This window comes from Salmo salar, chromosome ssa20, assembly GCF_905237065.1.
Source record: "Salmo salar chromosome ssa20, Ssal_v3.1, whole genome shotgun sequence".
NCBI lineage: Eukaryota > Metazoa > Chordata > Actinopteri > Salmoniformes > Salmonidae > Salmo > Salmo salar.
The window spans coordinates 53,013,886-53,035,323 of NC_059461.1; the positions used below are offsets into that span (position 1 = coordinate 53,013,886).

At 46.6% G+C, this 21,438-nt stretch overlaps 2 protein-coding genes across 4 annotated transcripts in view; one reads left to right on the plus strand and one right to left on the minus strand.

Moving 5' to 3' along the window:
- Window positions 1–11,324, plus strand: part of LOC106580797 (protein phosphatase Slingshot homolog 2) — a 35,043-nt gene extending 23,719 nt beyond the window's left edge. For 2 of the 3 annotated variants that reach the window (XM_014162232.2, XM_014162231.2), the window contains 13 exons: window positions 461–573; window positions 1,420–1,484; window positions 1,647–1,774; window positions 1,878–1,943; window positions 2,042–2,107; window positions 2,252–2,446; window positions 4,307–4,400; window positions 4,485–4,613; window positions 4,816–4,862; window positions 4,986–5,132; window positions 5,590–5,790; window positions 5,945–7,028; window positions 7,822–11,324. In XM_014162232.2, the coding sequence (XP_014017707.1) occupies window positions 461–573; window positions 1,420–1,484; window positions 1,647–1,774; window positions 1,878–1,943; window positions 2,042–2,107; window positions 2,252–2,446; window positions 4,307–4,400; window positions 4,485–4,613; window positions 4,816–4,862; window positions 4,986–5,132; window positions 5,590–5,790; window positions 5,945–7,028; window positions 7,822–9,312 (3,826 nt within the window). In that variant the 3' untranslated portion in view covers window positions 9,313–11,324. Of the gene's footprint in view, window positions 1–460; window positions 638–1,419; window positions 1,485–1,646; window positions 1,775–1,877; window positions 1,944–2,041; window positions 2,108–2,251; window positions 2,447–4,306; window positions 4,401–4,484; window positions 4,614–4,815; window positions 4,863–4,985; window positions 5,133–5,589; window positions 5,791–5,944; window positions 7,029–7,821 lie in introns of those variants that run through there. The other variant, XM_014162233.2, reaches the window with a different exon arrangement.
- A 1,710-nt stretch (window positions 11,325–13,034) lies between these two features.
- The window catches only part of LOC106580800 (ankyrin repeat domain-containing protein 13B), a 37,083-nt gene continuing 28,679 nt past the window's right edge, over window positions 13,035–21,438 (minus strand). The window contains exons 12-15 of the mRNA XM_014162240.2: window positions 20,597–20,791; window positions 18,832–19,001; window positions 18,219–18,295; window positions 13,035–17,038 (exon numbers count right to left, since the gene is read on the minus strand). Of these exons, the coding sequence (XP_014017715.1) occupies window positions 16,837–17,038; window positions 18,219–18,295; window positions 18,832–19,001; window positions 20,597–20,791 (644 nt within the window). The 3' untranslated portion in view covers window positions 13,035–16,836. The remainder of the gene's footprint in view (window positions 17,039–18,218; window positions 18,296–18,831; window positions 19,002–20,596; window positions 20,792–21,438) is intronic.

Here is a 21,438-nt window from a genome sequence, read left to right on the forward strand (position 1 = left end):
ACGTACACACACCATATCCATCAGATGGTATCCCCTGTCGATCACGTGACCTCGCCACTTGTTCTAGTGTGGTGATGGTGTGCTGGGTACTATAGTTAATTTGATTATGTGGTACCACGGAGTGATCCCGTACATGAACTCCCACAGCGTGAGCTCTGCTCAGTCTGAGCCAGTTTTGCAGGGGGGGGGGGGCTCTGACCCTCAGCTCTACCTCCTAGCCTCCAGCTGTTAGGGGGATGCGGCCTGGCCAGAGGGGAACGTTGTGTTCTTTGTTGGAGTGCACGTGGCTCTGTCTGTTTATGAGATGTAGCCGCCTGGATCACATGCTGTTGTTGCTCTTCAGACTGGCTTATGAAGAATGAAGCTCCGTCTGTGTCTGTGTGTGTGAACCTCTAGCCCGGGAACGTTTTGTTAGCGTCTGTCTCTGGCCCCTCTGTGACCCTGTTTTCTCTCCAATCAGCATCAGCGAGAGCTTCCTGACGGTGAAGGGCGCCGCTGTCTTCCTGCCTCGGGGAAATGGCTCCTCCCCTTCCTCGGCGCCCCGCATCAGCCAGCGGCGGAACAAACACACAGGTATGCCCTCCCGCTGACTGACTGGCAACAAATCAACCAACCAACAGACAGCCATAGGACAGGGGTAAGTTCATTAGGTAAACGTTGCAGATGGACATGTCACAAATAGAACCAACATGATTCTTTACTTCACATGTCAGAGAAGCCTGTCTGTTCAGTTCTTTACAACATAGAAATGTTCCACAACGTTGTCCTGCTGAACGCGCCTCAATTCTCAACACAGACTCGTGGGAAACAGACACTGCCCCAACATGAGGCCAAACCATAGTGCTGCTTATCATTGGAATGCAGCAGGCATTCTGCAGTGTTGAGGGAACCAACACTTACTCTAAGTCACCAGAGCAAAGCTGTCCAGTTCAATTGACCCCATAGCTGTTACAATATGACACCGGTGGGCCACTGAATCCATGTTGCTTTGCCATAGAGTTGCTATTTAGGCGTGTGTTTTTCCATACCAGTGTCCTCGTGCTCAAGGGCAGAGATAATTGTTGTAAGTATGTGTACTTGTGGGAAGGCTACTCTCCGCTGGGTTTTCTGAGTTTTTCACCAGCTCTGTTATCTAGGTCTGGTACGTCCCAATGTCTGTCTTGTTTTCACTGACGAAATGTCCTTTTGGCCCTTAATTGTGGGGAAATGCTCTCAAGTGACGGACATTTCCTGTTACCTTGGCTGCATTTGAATGTAAATGTTTATCCGAGCTACGTTTTGGAGTTTCTAGAAGCGTTTAATCAAACACTGTCTTTTTTTGTATGTCTGCATAATGTGGACTAACTTCACCCAGAAGAGTAATGAGTAGGAGCAGATGGTGTGCAATGTGTTCTGATCTGTTTCTCTCTCCTTCCCCAGGTGACCTCCAGCAGCACCTGCAGACCATGTTCACTGTGCTGCGGCCAGAAGACAGCATCCGCCTGGTACGTCTCGTCGTACATCAAGTTCAAATGTGAAATTCATGATGTTTCATTGACATGGCAGACAAATGAGTCTGACTATTCTGATAAGTACTTCCAAATGCAGAGGGATTGACCAGAGGATATTTATTCTCCCTCCCTCCCTCTCTCCCGTTTTCCCATAAGGCTGTGCGCCTGGAGAGTGCGTACGCTCAGCCTCAGTGCACGCGTTACATGGTGGTGGTGTCCACCAATGGGAGACAGGACACTGAGGAGAGCGTGGTGCTGGGCCTGGACTTTGGCTCTTCAGACAGGTTAGTAGTGAGTACCACTCCATGCAGTGTGTGTTAGCGAGACCCACCTCTTTGGAGTTGTGTGTGTGTGTGTGGCATCTTTAACAGCTGTCTCCTCCTGCAGCTCATGCACAATGGGGCTGGTTCTACCTCTGTGGAGCGACACACTGATCCACTTGGACGGAGATGGGTAAGAAGAGCAATACGACACCCGTTTCCTCCTTCCTGCATTTACTGTAGTTCTTCTGCCCAGTGGGACTGTCACATAACCTGTCTGTGTCTCTGTAGGGGCTTCAGTGTGTCCACGGTCAACAGGGTCCATGTCTTCAAACCGGTCTCTGTCCAGGCCATGTGGTGAGCGCGCCTCCTTTCTCTCCTGCCATCTCATCCCCCTCTCTTTTACTCTGACTTGTCCCCTCTTTTATCTGTTGGTTTATCCTGTTATTCATCTTTCTTTCTCCCGTTCTCTCCTTCCCTCTCCACCTGTGCCCCCCCCAGGTCTGCCCTGCAGTCGCTCCACAAGGCGTGTGAGGTGGCCCGCTGTCACAACTACTACCCCAGCAGTCTGTTCCTGACCTGGGTCAGCTACTACCAGAGCCAAGTCTCCTCCGACCAGGTCTGCATCAACGAGTGGAACGCCATGCAGGACGTCCAGTCCCACCGCGCCGACTCGCCCGTCCTCTTCACTGACGTGTGAGTGTACCAGTCTCTCTCTCACTCTCTCACTCTCTCACTCTCTCACTCTCTCACTCTCTCACTCACACTCACACTCTCTCTCACAGCAATTGGGAAAGTCTTGTGTGGGGTAAGTCACATGGACTTCTCTCCCAAAGAAAACAACATTGCCCAATTACCAGTGCAGTGTCATCTGCTTCCATTGTTGCCACAACACCCAGCTTCAGGCAGACTTCCCAAGACCCCCTGCGACCTTTGCCTTAGAGACCAGAGGTCAAACACGTACAGAGCTCTGAGCGCTACCTCGTCATGACCGAGGTATCAATCTCCTGTAGCAGAAAGATGCAGCTCAGAAGTCTGTATTAGCGGGGGAAATTCCCCACCCAGACGCTGTCACGTGTGCCTGCTCGTTTAGGGGGGCCTGTCTATAACGCCAGAACTCTGCTTGCGTGCCAGCAGAGTCGAAAATAGCCCCCTCTCCGTGACCGCTTTAGTTATGCATGGAAAGAGTTGCTAGACAGATAGGTAGACGAGCGAGCGGGCGGATGGACGGAAGCAGGTGGCCCAGGGCAGTCGTAGCGAAGGGGAGGATGGAGGGGTAATTGAGTAGAAATAATAGCACTCGACACGTTGGAAGACATTTTAAGAGGTCAAAACCAAACTGTTTTAAAGGTATTTTACTGGAGAGATAAGGAGCGGTAAGCCTCTGGATTGACATCCAACGGCCCAGCTAGCTTTAAGCCTAGCCATGCAGGCACAGTTGAAAGACGTGCACGGACACACACACCCTGGTTAAGCTTGAGTACTTTGCACACACTTAAAGGCAGACAATGCGAGTGTTAGTCAACCTTGTTGGGGTCACTGCCAAAGCTGAGATACCTGTCTGACAGACATCATATTTGCCTTTGCTCTTTGCACATTCATTTTATTCACTATTGAGGGCTCACTCTGACGTGGAGGATTTTACCCACATTTGTCACCCGCAAATATGTGTGTTTGTGTATAGGTTGAATGTGTGCAATTGCATACAGTGTAGTGCTTACGATTGTAGTGTGTTGGGGTCAATTCCATTTCAATTCAGGTGTTCAACTGATACTCCAATGGATTCCAATTCCGAGTTTACCTGAATTAACTGAGTTCAAATGAAATCGACCCCTACCCTTATGTTCATTGGCACATGGGTGAGTGTTATTCAGAGAGGTCAGGCACCTCTGGCATAGCCAGTAACCCAACCCTGGCAGTAGCTCGGTCTCTTGGAAGATGCAACATGTTCCAAGTTCCCCAAGTCCCCAAACCCTTTCCTCAAGAGGCCAATCAAGTCTTTGTTTCTATAAACAAGCTGCCCCTGGCTCTTTCCGATGTTCCAATAAGGACGCGACATAATAATAAGCATGACGGGTTATCAGACTGGGACAACAACACAAAGTCCCAACACACTTCTGCTGCTGCACAATCATGTTGACTGTTGTGGGAGCGTAGCTACTGACCTACGTTGCGGTGTGAATTGTGAAGAGGTGATTTGGTAGGAGAGGGAGTGGGGGGGGGAGAAGAGGGTCTCAAGGGACCTAATCAGGGCATGTTGCCCTTAGCGCTGCACAAGTGGCTAAATGTGTCCTCTAGATGCAGTTAGAGAGAGGAGAGGGTAGGGACTTTTCATTAAAACAAGAACATAAAATCTAGACTTCAACTGAGTTCTGTGGTTTTGTATGATGTGGAGACTCTGCTCTTATCAAACCAGAGGCACTTAGTGGCTTCCTCACTAGTCATATTTAGTGTTGTGTGAAGCTCTTCTGGGCGAGAGAGCCCCCACAACCCTCCGAGGTAGACTGAGGGAGGTAGACTGAGGGATGTGTCCTGAGGGTGTTTGTGTGTCCACAGGCCCACAGAGAGGGAGCGCACGGAGAGGTTGATCAAGACTCGCCTCAGAGAGATCATGATGCAGAAAGACCTGGAGAATGTCACCTCTAAAGAGGTGGGTTGAAGACCTTGTCACACACTCAACGGGTTCTCTACGGGTTCTCTACGGGTTCTAATGGGCTCTCTACTGGTTCGTCAGATTCGCACAGAGCTGGAGATGCAGATGGTGTGCAACCTTCGGGAGTTCAAGGAGTTTATTGACAACGAGATGATCGTCATCCTGGGTCAGATGGACAGCCCCACAGAGATCTTTGACCATGTTTACCTGGTAAGAACATAGTCAAGGACTGCATGGCACCCTATTCCCTATATAGTGCACTACTTTAGACAAGGACTGGCACCCTATTCCCTATATAGTGCACTACTTTTAAGTCACCTTCCTCTTTTTGTCCCTTTTTCTGCCTGTTTGTCTCTCTGCTGATTAACCTTACAGATATGTCGAGTTTGACTTAATTCTGTTTTGTATCCAGGGCTCTGAGTGGAATGCTTCCAACTTGGAGGAGCTGCAGACCAGCGGGTAAGAGACCATTCTGAGTTGTCTATCATCATGTCAGACTGTTGGTTACTGTGACAGTTGCAGCACAGTTTCAATACGGAGTCGAAGTTCCAGCGAGTGACGTTCTCTGTTTCACTCCTTCAGTGTGAGGTACATCCTCAACGTGACGCGGGAGATCGACAACTTCTTCCCAGGCATGTTTGAGTACCACAACATCCGCGTGTACGACGAGGAGGCCACCAACCTGCTGGAGTACTGGAACGACACCTACAAGTTCATCACCAAGGCCAGGTAAGATCTCTGATTTGATGCACTTCATTAGGTGTCCGTGAGTGTCTTGAAAATGTATTATTATTAAATAGGTTTCAGGGGATTCTCTTTAATTTTATAACTTTTTTTGTTAAGTTTCATTTTTTGCATTTTTGTTTTTAGCACTGTTATTTTTATGAAGTTATGAATGATCAGGGGTATTCAACTCTTACCCTACGAGGTCCAGAGCCTGCTGGCTTTCTGTTCTACCTGATCATTAATTGCACCTGTTGTCCCAGGTCTAAATCAGTCCCTGATTAGAGGGCAACAATGAAAACAAGCAGTGGAACTGGCTTCGAGGTCCAGAGTTGAGTTTACCATAAGACACTATATCAATACAAGATACAATACTGTGTATCATAATCAGTTTGTCTTCTGCATCTCTCTTTGTCCTCTTCACTCCCTCTCCTCTAACCCGTGTCCTGTGTTCCCCTATTAGGAAAGCAGGGGCTAAGTGCCTAGTCCACTGTAAGATGGGTGTGAGTCGCTCGGCCTCCACGGTGATAGCTTACGCCATGAAGGAGTACGGCTGGGACCTGGAGAGGGCCTTCGACTACGTCAAGGAGCGCCGCGGCGTCACCAAGCCCAACCCCTCCTTCATGAAGCAGCTGGAGGAGTACCAGGGTATCCTGCTGGCCAGGTAGGCAGCTCTCACATTCTGGGCCCCACACATGGCTCTCACATTCTGGGCCCCACACATAGCTCTCACATTCTGGGCCCCACACACAGCTCTCACATTCTGGGCACCACACACAGCTCTCACACAGACACCTTTCCTCCTCCTTTCTCCGCAGTAAACAGAGGCACAACAAGTTGTGGCGCTCCCACTCGGACAGCGACCTCTCAGAGCGCCACGAGGCTCCGCTGTGTAAGACGGGCCCTCACAGCCACACCCTGGGCCTCTCGGAACCACACAACAACAATGGCCCCACGCCCTCCCTGCAACACTTCCTGCTCCAGGCGCTTGGTGCCGCCAATGACCCCGACAACAAGACCGAGGGCTCCCACATCTCAGACACACAGTCAGAGCCCGTCCGACTCACCCGCTCACACTCCCACTCCCCTGGCCTGCCAGCCTCCAACGGTTTGTGTGACTCCCGGGAGAGCCTCTTTTCTCGAGGGCGAGGACCCCGCAAGGACTCCTTCCTCCCGCTGGCAGTCACGGTGGTGCCCGAGGAGAGAACGGACAACTCTGCTCTGGTGGGGGTGGCCGTGACTGTGCCAATCACCGCCGTCCCCCATCCTCCCCCCTCGCTGCATATCCTCCCTCCTTCTCCCTTCCCCCAGCCACTGGCCAAACCCCTCCATCTAGGTTTGAGCACACAGCTGTCCAGTCCTGTGCCTAAACAGAAATCCCAGCGTGTAGAGCTGACCCTGGATCTGCCTGACCTCAGCAGCTCGGAGGTCGTATCTCAGGCCACCCTGGAGTCCAGCGATGACTCGGACACCCTGGGACGCTCCCTGTCAGACCCGCTGAGCGAGAGGGGGGACAGTGTCAGTATGATGTCCCCAGGGACCCCCATGGCCGTGAGCCCTCTCACTCCAACAGCGCCTCGGTCTTTAGGACCCTACGCCAACGATGACAACAACAACCCCAGCGGGAGCGGTGACACAGACACTATCCCCGCTAACCCTGTCGACGCCACATGCATCACCGCGTCCTCCAACCTCGGCACGGACAGCATCGACTTCTTCAGCGCCCGTGAGAAATTCCTGGGCCTGTCCCAAGACGGGAAGACCCGGACTCTTTCCGAGCAGATGGCTCAGCGGACGCCTCAGTCACGGTGCCCCAGCCAGGAGCTGCAGCCGCTGTCCCCCGAGAACCCTGCTGGTGCACTGCCACCACTGCCAAGCACAGAGGAAGAGGAGCAGGGAAAGGTGAGGCGGCCATTTAAGTTTATTTACGTGAAATTTCAATGATGAATGCCTTCCTCTTGTAGAGTGCCATCTATCTAATGCCTTCAGAGCTCCACAGCCCTGCTGAGAGTTACTGAGTGATTTTAAACAAGATTGACTGTCTCCATTGAGGATTGTAATCGAATTAATTGTGATCTAATTCACTAATCCATTAGATAGGGATGTAGCAACACAATGATATGTCTTTGGGGATGGTTTGTACAATACTGCCACCTATTGGCAGTATTGCGGCGGCAGCGTAGCCTAGTGGTTAGAGTGTTGGACTAGTAACGGAAAGGTTGGAAGACCGAATCCCGAGCTGACAAGGTACATATCTGTTGTTCTGCCCCTGAACAAGGCAGTTAACCCACTGTTCCTAGGCTGTCATTGAAAATAAGAATATTTTCTTAACTGACTTGCCTAGTTAACTAAAGGTACAAATTAGAAGTATCGGGGTTCTACATATCAAACGTCTCAGACGAGGGAGTGCTGATTTAGGATCAGTTCTGCCTTTTCGATCACAATGAAAAAGATTATCTTGACAGGGGGACCTGATCCTAGATCAGCCCTCTGAGGCGCTTGATACATACGGCCCCAGTCCTTTTGAGACAGCCGTTGTCGACAGACTTTGTAATAGTGGTGTCGTTCTCTTTTTTTTTTTTTTTTCCTATAAAATGTCATTTGGTAGCGTTTAGTGACGCCCCCAGCATTAATACACAGCTAACTGTGCTTAGCTATCATCCAAACCATTCTCTCTGTTCCGTCTCTATCTCAGAGTTCCCCCCATACGGAGGACGGTAGCGACCGAGCCAGTCACGAAAAAGCCTCGTCGCCTCCCCATCACGAGAACGGGGTGTCAGTCCGCCATATTGTCACGGAGATAGAGTCCATATCCCACCCGCCGGCGGCGCCCCTCTCCTCCAGCCAGCCGGCCCCCCGCAGCCCCCAGCAGCTGCACCCAGACGACCGGGACGAGGAGACCCCATTGACCTCGCCCTCCTCCTACCCACAATCCCCCTCCACGCCTCTGTCGGATTGGCCGACCGGCTCGGTGCGCAGGGCCACCAAACAGCTGGAGCAGAGGCTGAGGCAGGAGCTGGACTTAGCTCTCAGCAACACGTCTACCCAACGCTCCCCTCTCCACTCTCCCAGTGCAGAGTTCCACCCCACGGGCTCCCCTCTCCATACGCCAAGCACGGACTGCCCACCCCTCCTCGCTCCTACCACAGACTGCCCCAAGCAGCGTAGGCCTACCCCTGATCCTGAGCAAGGAAGAACTCTGAACGAGGCGTTCACTGTGTCGGCAGAGCCCAAAGGAGAGACGGAGCAGGGAGGGTTTGTCGTCTCAGACATGGACGTTGCCCCAGCCCCTTCCTTCTCTCACTACCCAGATGCCAGCCACACCCCTGAGCCCATCCCAATCATCGCATGTTCTTCTCTAGCGCCATCTAGGGTCCAGCCCCAGACCCCCCCTGCACTGCTGTGGCTGGAGGGGGTGACGGCCCTTGACTCAGACACGGATGGCCCCTCCCCTCCCCCGCCCCACGATGGAAGGCTGGCCCTGGCACGCAGCAGTGAGGAGCTGGAGAAGATCCAGGAGACTCTGAGGGAGCTGCAGGCCTTCCTGTACGAGGCGGGGGGCCTGGGGGCTGGAGAGAGACCTGGTCAGGGGCAGCATCACAGGGAGACTCCCGTGTGGCAGAGGGCCATGGAGATCGAGGCGCGGATCCGCCAAGCGGGCCTCACGCCCCCCTCCTTGATGAAGCGCTCAGCCTCGCTGGCCAAGCTGGACTGCCTGGAGCTGTCAGCCAACGACCTGAGTGACTGGGACCTACGGCCCACCACCGCCAGCCCTCACGGACCCCCATTGATGCCCACCCCTCACCCCTGCTCCCACCATCACCCCAGCCCAGACGATGTCTCCAAGAAGCAGCGGGTGTTGTCCCGCAGCCCCCCCACCACCTACAGGGCCCCCCTAGGGGGGGTGTTCCCACTGGACTCAGACAGGACTGATAGGGGCTCCCAGAGTGCAGGGAGTGATCCTCCCTGTCTCTCCTCACCTCCATGTCTTGTTCTTCAAGGGGAGGAGGAGCTAGAGACAGACCCCTCCCCCCGGCTCACCCGCACCCAGTCCCCGGCGAGCGCTCCCGACGTCACTATGACAACCGCGCTGCAGCAACCCCGCGGGAAGAGTCACCCGCTGCGGCGGCTCCGCAAGGCTGCCGACAAGAAACGGACTGCCACTGTTCTCTACCACACCATGTGACCTCACTGCACTCGGCCCTAGGCCGAGGGTGTCTGAGTGTGAATGCGTGCGAGTGTGTGTGGTGTCCTAGGCCCGACATGTGCACTATGTCCAGACTGTCCCCCTTGGGCCCTTGTCTGTAGTGTGTGTGTGTGCACTGACTAGCTGTGTTGGACTCTATGTAATCTGTTAGTGTTCAGGTGAATGCTGACTCTGGAGGTTTGTTACTGTAGGTGCTTATCCCCCCCCTTATGGTTTCTAAAACAGTTGTAATTTTTACAATTAAAAAGAGGGGGCTGTTTCTCAAAAAACATGCACTTTACTCTCTTGTTTTTACCTTTTTTTAAAGTTTTTTTTTTAAAGTTTTTACCTGGGGAGTGTTTTTGCACTGAATCTATGGTAGCCTGTCTGTAAGTCACATCTTTTATTCTTCTTTTCAACAAGACAACGTTGATCTTTTATTTTTTTATCCTATTCTTAGCTGTGACTATTAAAGAAACAAAAGTACATATATCATGACTCCTATGATTCCTTATTGAAATCAAGAGGATGTTTTTTTAGGAGATCCTCCTGGGGTGCACTGCGTTCAGTTGTCAACGCTGTGGAGTGTTGCAGATAGAAATGTCCTGAATAGAAACGACATGGTTCCTTAGTCTACATGTTAGTCATGTTTGTTCCACATAACATATTTCTATGTGAACAATCCTCAAAGTTGTGCCCTGCTGAACTCAGCTCTGTTTCAACAGCCCCGCCTTATGTTGATCTGTCTTTACATCCCCCATGTGGACAGGACAGGAAGTGCCAGTAAAGTTGGGGGGGGGGGGACACTGGTTTTCCGTGAATCCTATCTCCTCACCTTCCTCTCAAACGTATTGGAGAAGGTCCAAGGTCCCACTCTAAAGTTTTAATCCAATGTGTTTTGAGAAATATCCAGCCTCTACATGTAAGTGATGTTTCCTTAAGGTAGTGAAGTCTGCACTGTAGAATATTTAACGCTGACGATGTGACTCCTCCGGTTCATCCATTCTTAATTAAAATAGTCTCGGATTTAGGTTTCCAGCCTCCCAGATGACGTAGACCCCTGTGTAGATCAGACGCTATTGTACTGGAAAGCTTTCAAATAATCTGCCTCGTGTGAATGAACCGTAAAGCCTGCCCCTAAAACTCAGTAGTTTAACTAAAATGTTGAAATAGTACACCAAAACATTTTTAATGGCTTTATTATGGAAGTTCAATATGTTCCCTCCAATGTCAATAACGGAGAGGAAAGTGTTTTAAATGAGGTGTCTCATCCTTGGTGCAGATGTTTTGGTTTAGCTCCCGCCTGTATACTGGAGATGTTTACGTCCCAAATGGCACCCTATTCACTACATAGTGCACAACTTTTTGGCTATGGCCATATGGGCCCCGGTCAAAACTAGTGCACTATATAGGGAATGGGGTGGCATTTCGCATTTGGGACTCATTATTTATCCTCTCCGTCTTTTTAAGGATTCTCCACGCGTTTGCAGCACTGAGCCCCTCTTAGCGGTTTTAATGTTGTTCATCGAGGTTGCCACTATTCCAGACTGCCGACAGCTGAATCATATTGGAATTCTTTGGCTGGATGCTACATATAATAGCACACTTCATTGCAGTGTTGTCTTTCCAAAATAACAGGAGCCAAAGGGCCCTTGGTTGTCACTAAACTGTTACCCGTGGCGTGAAATGTCAAGTACGTTGAAGCGCCGCCAGCAAAATCAGATTTGTTTTTAAAGATGGTGGATGTGAATGCCGCTCAAAACAGCCCCTCTGTCTAGTTCCTAGGCTGTGCTTGTGCTGTGCTTTCACTTCTGTCAGTTGGTGAGCTGGCTTGGAGTTAGGGTATCAATCACCCAATTATGTGTATAAACCCTGGTTTGCTGATGCTATGTAATGGCCAATGAGAGACTTTGAAGCCACCGGCCACCATATTGGTGCTCCTCAGAAGGAGCAGTCCTCCATAGGGATGAATGGAATTCTACAGTATTTCAATAAATGTTTCAAGGACAAAATGACATGTTTAAGCATTTCTTTGTTATAGTGGGGACAGTAACATTAGTACTCTTTATAAAAAAAAAAAAAGTTTTTAATAAATAAATAAATTTATTTTTTAAAGTACTTTAGTGACCACAGTCAGGACGCCCATTTAACATCCCACCTGAAAGACGGCACACTACACAGGGCAATGTCCCCAATCACTACCCTGGGGCATTTAAAAAAAAAAAGTGCCTCCTGGCCTTCCAACACCACTTCCAGCAGCATCTGGTCTCCCATCCAGTGAGCAACTGTGACCAACCAAGATAAGCTTCACAGGCAAGCCAGCAGTGGGATGCAGAGTGGTATGCTACTGGCACAGAATAAAGTATATTCAGAGATCAGCCATGGTACTGGGTTGTCATAAACTCAGTGGTGGGAAAAAGTACTCAATTTTCATACTTGAGTAAAGATACCTTAATAGAAAATGACTAAAGTGAAAGTCACCCAATAAAATACTACTTGAATAAAAGTTAAAGTATTTGGTTTTAAATATAGTGAAGTATCAAAAGTAAAAGTATAAACCATTTCAAATTCCATATATTAAGCAAACCAGACGGCACAATTATTTTTATTGACGGATAGCCTAGGGGTACACTCGCGCTCAGACATAATTAACAAACAAAGCATTTTTTGTTTAGTGAGTCCACCAGATCAGAGACAGTAGGGATGACCAGGGATGTTGAGTGAGACCACCAGATCAGAGACAGTAGGGATGACCAGGGATGTTTAGTGAGACCACCAGATCAGAGACAGTAGGGATGACCAGGGATGTTTAGTGAGACCACCAGATCAGAGACAGTAGGGATGACCAGGGATGTTTAGTGAGACCACCAGATCAGAGACAGTAGGGATGACCAGGGATGTTTAGTGAGACCACCAGATCAGAGACAGTAGGGATGACCAGGGATGTTTAGTGAGACCACCAGATCAGACAGTAGGGATGACCAGGGATGTTTAGTGAGACCACCAGATCAGAGACAGTAGGGATGACCAGGGATGTTGTGAGACCACCAGATCAGAGACAGTAGGGATGACCAGGGATGTTTAGTGAGACCACCAGATCAGAGACAGTAGGGATGACCAGGGATGTTTAGTGAGACCACCAGATCAGAGACAGTAGGGATGACCAGGGATGTTTAGTGAGACCACCAGATCAGAGACAGTAGGGATGACCAGGGATGTTTAGTGAGACCACCAGATCAGAGACAGTAGGGATGACCAGGGATGTTTAGTGAGACCACCAGATCAGAGACAGTAGGGATGACCAGGGATGTTCTATTGATAAGTATTTTCCTTATCGTCAAAATGTAACGAATGCTTTTGGGTGTCAGGGGAAAATGTATGTAGTAAAAAGTATATTTTCTTAAGGAATGTAGAAAAGTAAAAGTTGGCAAAAATATAAAGTGCAGATACTCCAAAAAACTACTTAAGAAGTACTTTAAAATGTTGTTGCATATGTACTTTACACCAATATATAAACTTCAGTGAAGATTATGCTGGTTTATGCAGGTTATTGTATTGCCCGTTCTATGATGACATCGAGTAATTCTTAAGGACTTTTTCTTATCGTATAATTTTAACAGAACGTAGAACATCACTTAGACACTGGTTTGGTCCTGGAGATAAGTCATCTGATATTAAGTTGTGAACTGCTTGTTTAATGAAAGAAACAGGAATACCACAGATGTTTTTTAAAAAAAAGTTGTTTTATTGACTTCCTTACATACGCCACAAAATGTTTCATTGCCTTTAAATCCTACTTTGTGAAAACCAGCCACTTAAAATAATAATAATCTGGCAAGCTAAACAATAAATAGGAGTATGAACCGGACTCCTAATTTGTGCTGATGTCCTAATGTTCTTTGTTTTCATAACTTCACAAAAAAACTAAAAAACAAGCAATTTGTGACACCTGCCCATTTAATGTATATCGCCTGCCCCCCCCTCCGAGATTGGCTCAGGTCAGAAATGAAAACCCACAGAAGTGTCGGCCATGCTGAGATGTCACACAAGTACCACTCCATTCCCCATGCAAACAAACACATCACAACTCCATTCATATCGAGTGCAGAGGCTTTTTTTTTCAGTAAAATATCAAACTCACAAAGCTCACCATGAAACGTGTCTCCACCAGTCCTCATTTCTGTCATCTCTAGTCTCTCCATGTCCCACCTCTCCCTTCATAACAGAAACCTACAATATATGTGCTCCCTGTAATAACCTCTGTGAAAAAGATGGATCTACACTGAACAAAAATATAAACGCAACATGTAAAGCATTGGTCCCATGTTTCGTGAGTTGAAAAAAAAGATCCCAGAAATGTTCCATACGCACAAAAAGATTATTTCACTCAAATTTGTTTGCATCCCTGTTAGTGAGCATTTCTTCAAGATAATCCATCCACCTGACAGGTGTGGCATATCAAGAAGCTGATTAAACAGTATGATCATTACAAAGGTGCACCTTGTGCTGAGGACAATAAAAGGCCACTCAAAAATTTGCAGTTTTGTCACACAACACAATGTCACAGATGTCTCAAGTTTTGAGGGAGCGTGCAATTGACATGTTGACTGCAGGAATGTCCACTAGATCTCTTGCCAGAGAATGTCATGTTTATTTCTCTACCATAAGCCTCCTCCAATGTCACACATTCATGTTAATATGATAACACCATGACAGGAGTTCATGTTAATATGATAACACCATGACAGGAGTTGATGTTAATATGATAACGCCATGACAGGAGCATTTGTCCAAGATAATCCATCCACCTGACAGGTGTGGCATATCAAGAAGCTGATTAAACAGTATGATCATTACAAAGGTGCACCTTGTGCTAAGGGCAATAAAAGGCCACTCTAAAATGTGCAGTTTTGTCACACAACACAATGCCACAGATGTCTCAAGTTTTGAGGGAGCGTGCAATTGACATGTTGACTGCAGGAATGTCCACTAGATCTCTTGCCAGAGAATGTAATGTTTATTTCTCTACCATAAGCCTCCTCCAATGTCACACATTGGATGTTAATATGCAGTATGTTCAACTGGCCTCATAACCGCTGACTATGTGTAACCATGCCAGTCCTGGACCGCCACATCCGGCTTTTTCACCTGCGGGATCATCTTGAGAGCAACCTCCCGGACAGCTGATGAAACTGTGGGTTTGCACAATCGAAGAATTTCTGCACAAACTGTCAGAAACCGTCTCAGGGAAGCTCATCTGCATGCTTGTCGTCCTCACAAGGGTCGTAACCGACTATAGTGGGAAAATGCTCACCTTCGATGGCCACTGGCATGCTGGAGAAGTGTGCTCTTCACGGATGAATCCCGGTTTCAACTGTACTGGGCAGATGACAAACAGCCTGATCAACTCTATGCGAAGGAGATATGTCGCGCTGCATGAGGCAAATGGTAGTCACACCAGATACTGACTGGTTTTCTGATCCACACCCCCTACCTTTTGTTTCAAGGTATCTGTGACCAACAGCTGCATATCTGTATTCCCAGTCATGTGAAATCCATAGATTAGGGCCTAATGAATTTATTTAAATTGACTGATTTCCTTATATGAACTGTAACTCAGGAAAATTGTTGAAATTGTTGCATGTTGCGTTTATATTTTGTTCAGTATATATTAATTCATGTGTAGCCATATTGTGTATGTCATGGTTATATTAGCCCCTCTGGAGTTCAAAGGGTGAGAAACAGCAGCTGTATGGTGGCAGTACACATTGAAAGGTATAGGATGCTGTAACTGTTGTGAACAGACAAGCTGCCAACGGACCAGTCTCCTGTCATAGTGTTATCATACTAACATGAACTCCTGTCATAGTGTTATCATATTAACATGAACACCTGTCATAGTGTTATCATATTAACATGAACTCCTGTCATGGCCTTATCATATTAACATGAACTCCTGTCATAGTGTTATCATACTAACATGAACTCCTGTCATAGTGTTATCATACTAACATGAACTCCTGTCATGGCCTTATCATATTAACATGAACTCCTGTCATAGTGTTATCATATTAACATGAACTCCTGTCATGGCGTTATCATATTAACATGAACTCCTGTCATAGTGTTATCATATTAACATGAACTCCTGTCATGGCGTTATCATATTAACATGAACTCCTGTCATGGTGTTATCATATTAACATGAACACCTGTCATGGCGTTATCATATTAACATGAACTCCTGTCATGGCGTTATCATATTAACATGAACTCCTGTCATGGCGTTATCATATTAACATGAACTCCTGTCATGGCGTTATCATATTAACATGAACTCCTGTCATGGCGTTATCATATTAACATGAACTCCTGTCATGGCGTTATCATATTAACATGAACTCCTGTCATGGTGTTTCATATTAACATGAACTCCTGTCATGGTGTTATCATATTAACATGAACTCCTGTCATGGCGTTATCATATTAACATGAACTCCTGTCATGGAGTTATCATATTAACATGAACTCCTGTCATGGCGTTATCATATTAACATGAACTCCTGTCATAGTGTTATATTAACATGAACTCCTGTCATGGCGTTATCATATTAACATGAACTCCTGTCATGGAGTTATCATATTAACATGAACTCCTGTCATGGTGTTATCATATTAACATGAACTCCTGTCATGGAGTTATCATATTAACATGAACTCCTGTCATGGTGTTATCATATTAACATGAACTCCTGTCATGGTGTTATCATATTAACATGAACTCTATAGGGTTATTATTCTATCTACTTATTAGGACCATAAACATCCATCCACAGTCTAACTACAGTACGTTTTGATTTTATGCAAATCAAAGGGGGGGAAAAAATGTATCAATCTATTAAAAATGAGGAAGTAATAGGGTCTGTCAACATCCCACCCCTTTGACCCACCTGACACTCACACAGAGGGCAGTATTCATTAGGGCACACTATAGCAGAATGATTTGCAACAGTAAACGATAACAAGTGTTTCTTATTAGACAATTTCAGGTAGTCCGTCCCTGTTTCATTACATTTTCTTTCGTTTGGTGCCTAATGAATAAGACCCAGGTCTGTGAAGTGGACACAAACCCTATCCCCCAATCACAGGACCGTTTATTAACGCATGGCCTTCACACACAAACACAATTTGTATTACCCTAGCACCACTGATGTGGTCGGTCAATGTAGCATTCCATTAAAAGTGTTTCTTCTTGTTTCTTGTTGTAAACGTGCACTGACTGCGAGTGCAGAGTGGCACCAGAGAGTAGTGAGTCTGTATTGTAGCTGTATCAGCACTGTAGAGCCCTGTTGTGCCACACAGACAGGCTCTTATTGAAGGAGCACAGTGGGAAAGGGGATATGGGACGGTCGGAGGAGCAAGGCTGTCACAGCCAGGAGTAGGATGCTCCTATTGACTACCTTCTCTGCACCTTCTCCTCCTCCTCTCCCATACCTCCTACAGCCCAACTGGCCAATCAGGCTCTCATTTCTCCATGAGTGACAGCTGGATGATCCGCTGCAGCTCCTCCTCCTCTTGCCGTCGCAGTAGCTCGGCCTCTGCCTGGTCCTGCGCCGACAGCTCCATGGCCAGGCGGAGTTGCTGGTCGTAGCTACAGGCTGCGGGGGGCTTCTTGGTGGGCGTGTTACAGAGGCTGGCTGGAGGGCAAGGCCTGTGCTGAGGAGTCCTGGAGGAGAAGGGTGTGGGGGAGGAGACAATGGGGTTGGAAACCTGGTTATTGCATAAGGAGAATAGAGGAATTGACAGTGACAGTGGAAATGGTTGAAAAATATGGTGGACCTAGATTTATTTTGACAAGACTTCATTTGAGTAAGAAAAAGGAGTTGTCATGTGCATGCACGCACGTCCGTATGTGTACATGCAAACACACACCAACACAGACACACACACACACAAACATATTTGTTTTACTATCCTTGTGAGGACCAAACAATTGATTCCCCTTCAAAATTGTAGTTTCCCCTAACCCCTAACCTTAAACCCAAACCTAACCTCTAATTGTAACCCTAAACCTAACCTCTAATTGTAACCCTAAACCTAACCCCTAATTTTAACTCTAATTGTAACCCTAAACCTAACCTCTAATTGTAACCCTAAACCTAACCCCTAATTCTAACTCTAATTGTAACCCTAAACCTAACCCCTAATTCTAACTCTAATTGTAACCCTAAACCTAACCCCTAATTCTAACTCTAATTGTAACCCTAAACCTAACCCCTAATTCTAACTCTAATTGTAACACTAAACCTAACCCCTGAGCCTAAAATAGCTTTTTTCCTCGTGAGGACCGGTCAAAATGTCCCCACTTGTCTGAATTTTATCCTTAGTAAAGGTTAGTAAAACCACACGCACACACAAAATTGTGCTAGTTTGAGTTGATGTAGCATGCAGTATACTGTTTCCAGAGAGGGCATACAGGAGAGAGGCAGATCTACGATATATCAGTGGGGGCCAGTCAGTCAGAGTGTATCTACTATATGAGGTGGGGGCCAGTCAGTCAGAGTGTATCTACCGTATTAGGTGGGCGCCAGTCAGTCAGAGTGTATCTACTGTATGAGGTGGGGGCCAGTCAGTCAGTGTATCTACCATATGAGGTGGGGGCCAGTCACTCAGAGTGTATCTACTGTATGAGGTGGGGGCCAGTCACTCAGAGTGTATCTATTGTATGAGGTGCAGGCAAAGACAACAGTGTGTGCATGAATAGGAGTGAGTCAACAGTGACATTGTGTGCTGTGAACGCAGCCAGGAAGCTCTCTGGCCTCCAGTGTGCTGGAGAAGGGCGAGCCAAGGCTAAAGCAAACAAAGGCTGAGTAGGATAGCGAGTCGAGTGCAGAGAAAGCGCAGACCTTTGCAGGCGACTGGGGTCACAGGGAAGAGTACGTGTGCTGGGCTTGCTGTTGGTCAGCGCCTCCCAGATAGTCACCTATACACACACCAGGAAGTAGACAGAGTCAGAGAGATAGTCAACAAGACTCACCAAAGGCTCTTGTAGTTTCAATCTCAGTGTTGACATTGGATTATGGCCTAGGATACTGAGTCAACTGTTTGTCTAGCTAGCTGATAGGATAAACTTATACCACGCCTTTACAGTGTATCTGGTATTTGTAGATCTTTGCACAACTGTACACACTACTAATGCGATGTGCCTGTAGTTGATTAACATCCCGAACGAGCCCCCGAAATATGGTATTACTTTAGAGTTAAGGTTACGCGACTACCATGACTTGTGTTCCACTTAGGAACGAAGAGGACTACCATCATACCATACTTCATGTTCATTAGGCACCAAATGTCAGGAAACAAACTAAAATGTGTAGGGACTACCTGGACTTTCCCAGTAAGAAACACTCATTTTCCTTTGCAAATGGTTTTCCAACGTTTTTCTTTGTGTTCTTTAACGAAGACGAGCCAGGTTTTGAGATGGCAGTAAGCCCTATGAGGGGCCAGAGTGAGTCTGACCTGGTCGTACTCAGAGCCAGCCTCCAGCAGACTCTGTTGGATGGCAAACTGCAGCAGGTCCTCCTCCTCATCACCACGCATGTTGTTGGCCCTCTGGTTGCCTCCCAGCACAGTGTAACCCTGAGGGGGCTCGAACACACACGGGGGGATCTCCCCTCCATGACACGACGCTGCATAGAGGGAGTGACACGGCACAGGAGTGATGGGATGTTATGGGTCATTCCTGAATTGCTGTGGCATTTGCATCCCTTGCCTTAGCAACAATGAAAAACACTTTAAAATGCCAAATAGTTACACATCATACATGTTTTGTTTATATTAACTGTTTATCAATGATACAACATAATGCAAGTCATTTATATTGCAATACTTTATGTTTATGCATTGTTTAAAGTACTTAGAACAATTGGCTTGTCCAAGACGCGATGAGTAGAGTTGTAGTGACATGTTTTTGGGATAGAGATAGCTATCTATTATTTTGAATGGTAAAAAGTTAACTAAAGTATTTAATATATTGTAAGGGCCACTAAAAACAAAGAAGGCTATTAAAATAAATTCACTCATTATAAAGATACACAAGGACCTTGAGTATTCCCTCCAGTGGCAAACGGAGGGGGAGGGGTTTATATTAAAGACATTTTTTTAGCCAATCACACCCTTTTAGAATGTCATTAATTTAAAGTGTCATTGGTGGTACTCAATTTAAATGAAGGGAAAATTACATTGTGAGTAAAAATATGAATCATATCACTTTAGTAAATTATTTTGTAAAGGTTAATTACTCATGAATGATAGGGGGAAAAAAATAAAACATTTCACCTAAATAGACATACCCAAACATAATTATTATTCATGAGCTGGCCATAAACAATAACTGGTAATGCTGCATAGTTTTAGAAAGGTCTGGAACTCACCTTTCTGGTAATACTAGTTATATATATCTGGGGTGTACTAACATTTGAGGACACAAGCACAGAGTAGAAATATTATGAAAATATGAAAATCATATATGATTTTTTTCCTATTCAACAGAAGTGGGGCAATAGAGATTGAGATGACTGAAATGCTTTCTAAATATAGCTCCGCTGAGGGAGTGGAAAGGAGAGCAGACAGATGGGCCTTTTTGGTGCTATAAGGTACGGACCCTACGGCGTTAACAGAACACTTTGTACGCCAAAATGTCAGTCGGAACCGGTCCAGAACCATATGGGGGACTTAACATCTAAGAGTTAGATTTGAGCTGTAGTCTCCATTTAATAACATCCTCAGTTTCCTAAAATGTGTCATTGGTCGTGTTACCGTCATTGGTGTTACTGCTGCCATATTAGATGCATTTAGAATGGGAAAATGTAGCCAAAAATATTGAAATCAAAATGAGGTTCATATTTTTCCAAAATGTCATGCCCAAATCCCACCTCAATTCACAAACAACCCTCATGTTATGTTATTATGAGTGTTTCCTGTCCAACCAAGTAAACACTGACTTTGTCCTGGTCAAGTCATGTGATCGGGAAACACTCCTGGCCCTATTTGTAGTGTAAAGATGGAGTGTATCACAGGAGGTTGGTGGCACCTTAATTGGGGAGGATGAGCTCGTGGTAATGGCTGGAGTGGAATGAGTGGAATGGTATCAAATACATCAAACACCTGGTTTCCATGTGTTTGATGCCATTCCATTTAATCCATTCCAGCATTATTATGAGCCATCCTCCCCTCGGGGGTTGGTGTGTGTGTGTGTGTGTGTGTGTGTGTGTGCGTTTCTCACTCGTGGAGCTGGAGCTGGAGACACTAGAAGAATCGCTGCCTGGGGAGGGTGTGTCTGTGTCAGTCCTGGGGCTGCTGTCCTTCTGTCCGACCACCTCCCCCTCCACCCGGTCCGGCCCCATCACAGACCCCTCCTCACACCTGTTCAGGTTCCCAAAGGTGATCCGGGCATTCAGGATGTGATAGATGGGAATTTCTGAGAAGACGAAGAGAAGTGAGAGAGATGTTTAGGATTTAGGATTATCACTGGATTCATAATTAACGTGCAATAGGTGTAAATATTCCCAACGTTAAAGTTCTAAAGACCACATTTTGGGCAAATCCCGATGAAACATATTTGAGGCAGCATCTGAATGAATTTAAGGAGCAGCCAGAATGCCACCTCTGGCATAAGGACAGGTGGGTCAGCTTCAGTGGTGGAAAAAGTACCCAATTGTCATACTTGAGTAAAAGTAAAGATACCTTAATAGAAAATTACTCAAGTGAAAGTGAAAGTCACCCAGTAAAACACTAATTAAGTAAAAGTGAATATACTTAAGTATCAAAAGTAAAACAAAAAATAATTTCAAATTCCTTATATTCAGGAAACCAGACGGTACAATTTTCTAGTTTTCTTAATTTACTGATAGCCAGGGGCACACTCCAACACTCAGACATCATTTAGAAATGAAGCGTGTGTTTAGTGAGTCCGCCAGATCAGTGACAGTAGAGATTATCAGGGATGTTCTCTTGATAAGTGTGTGAATTGGACCATTTTCCTGTCCATTGAAAATGTAATGAGTCATTTTGGGTGTCAGGGAAAATGTGTGGAGTAAAAAGTACATTATTTTCTTTAAGGATGTA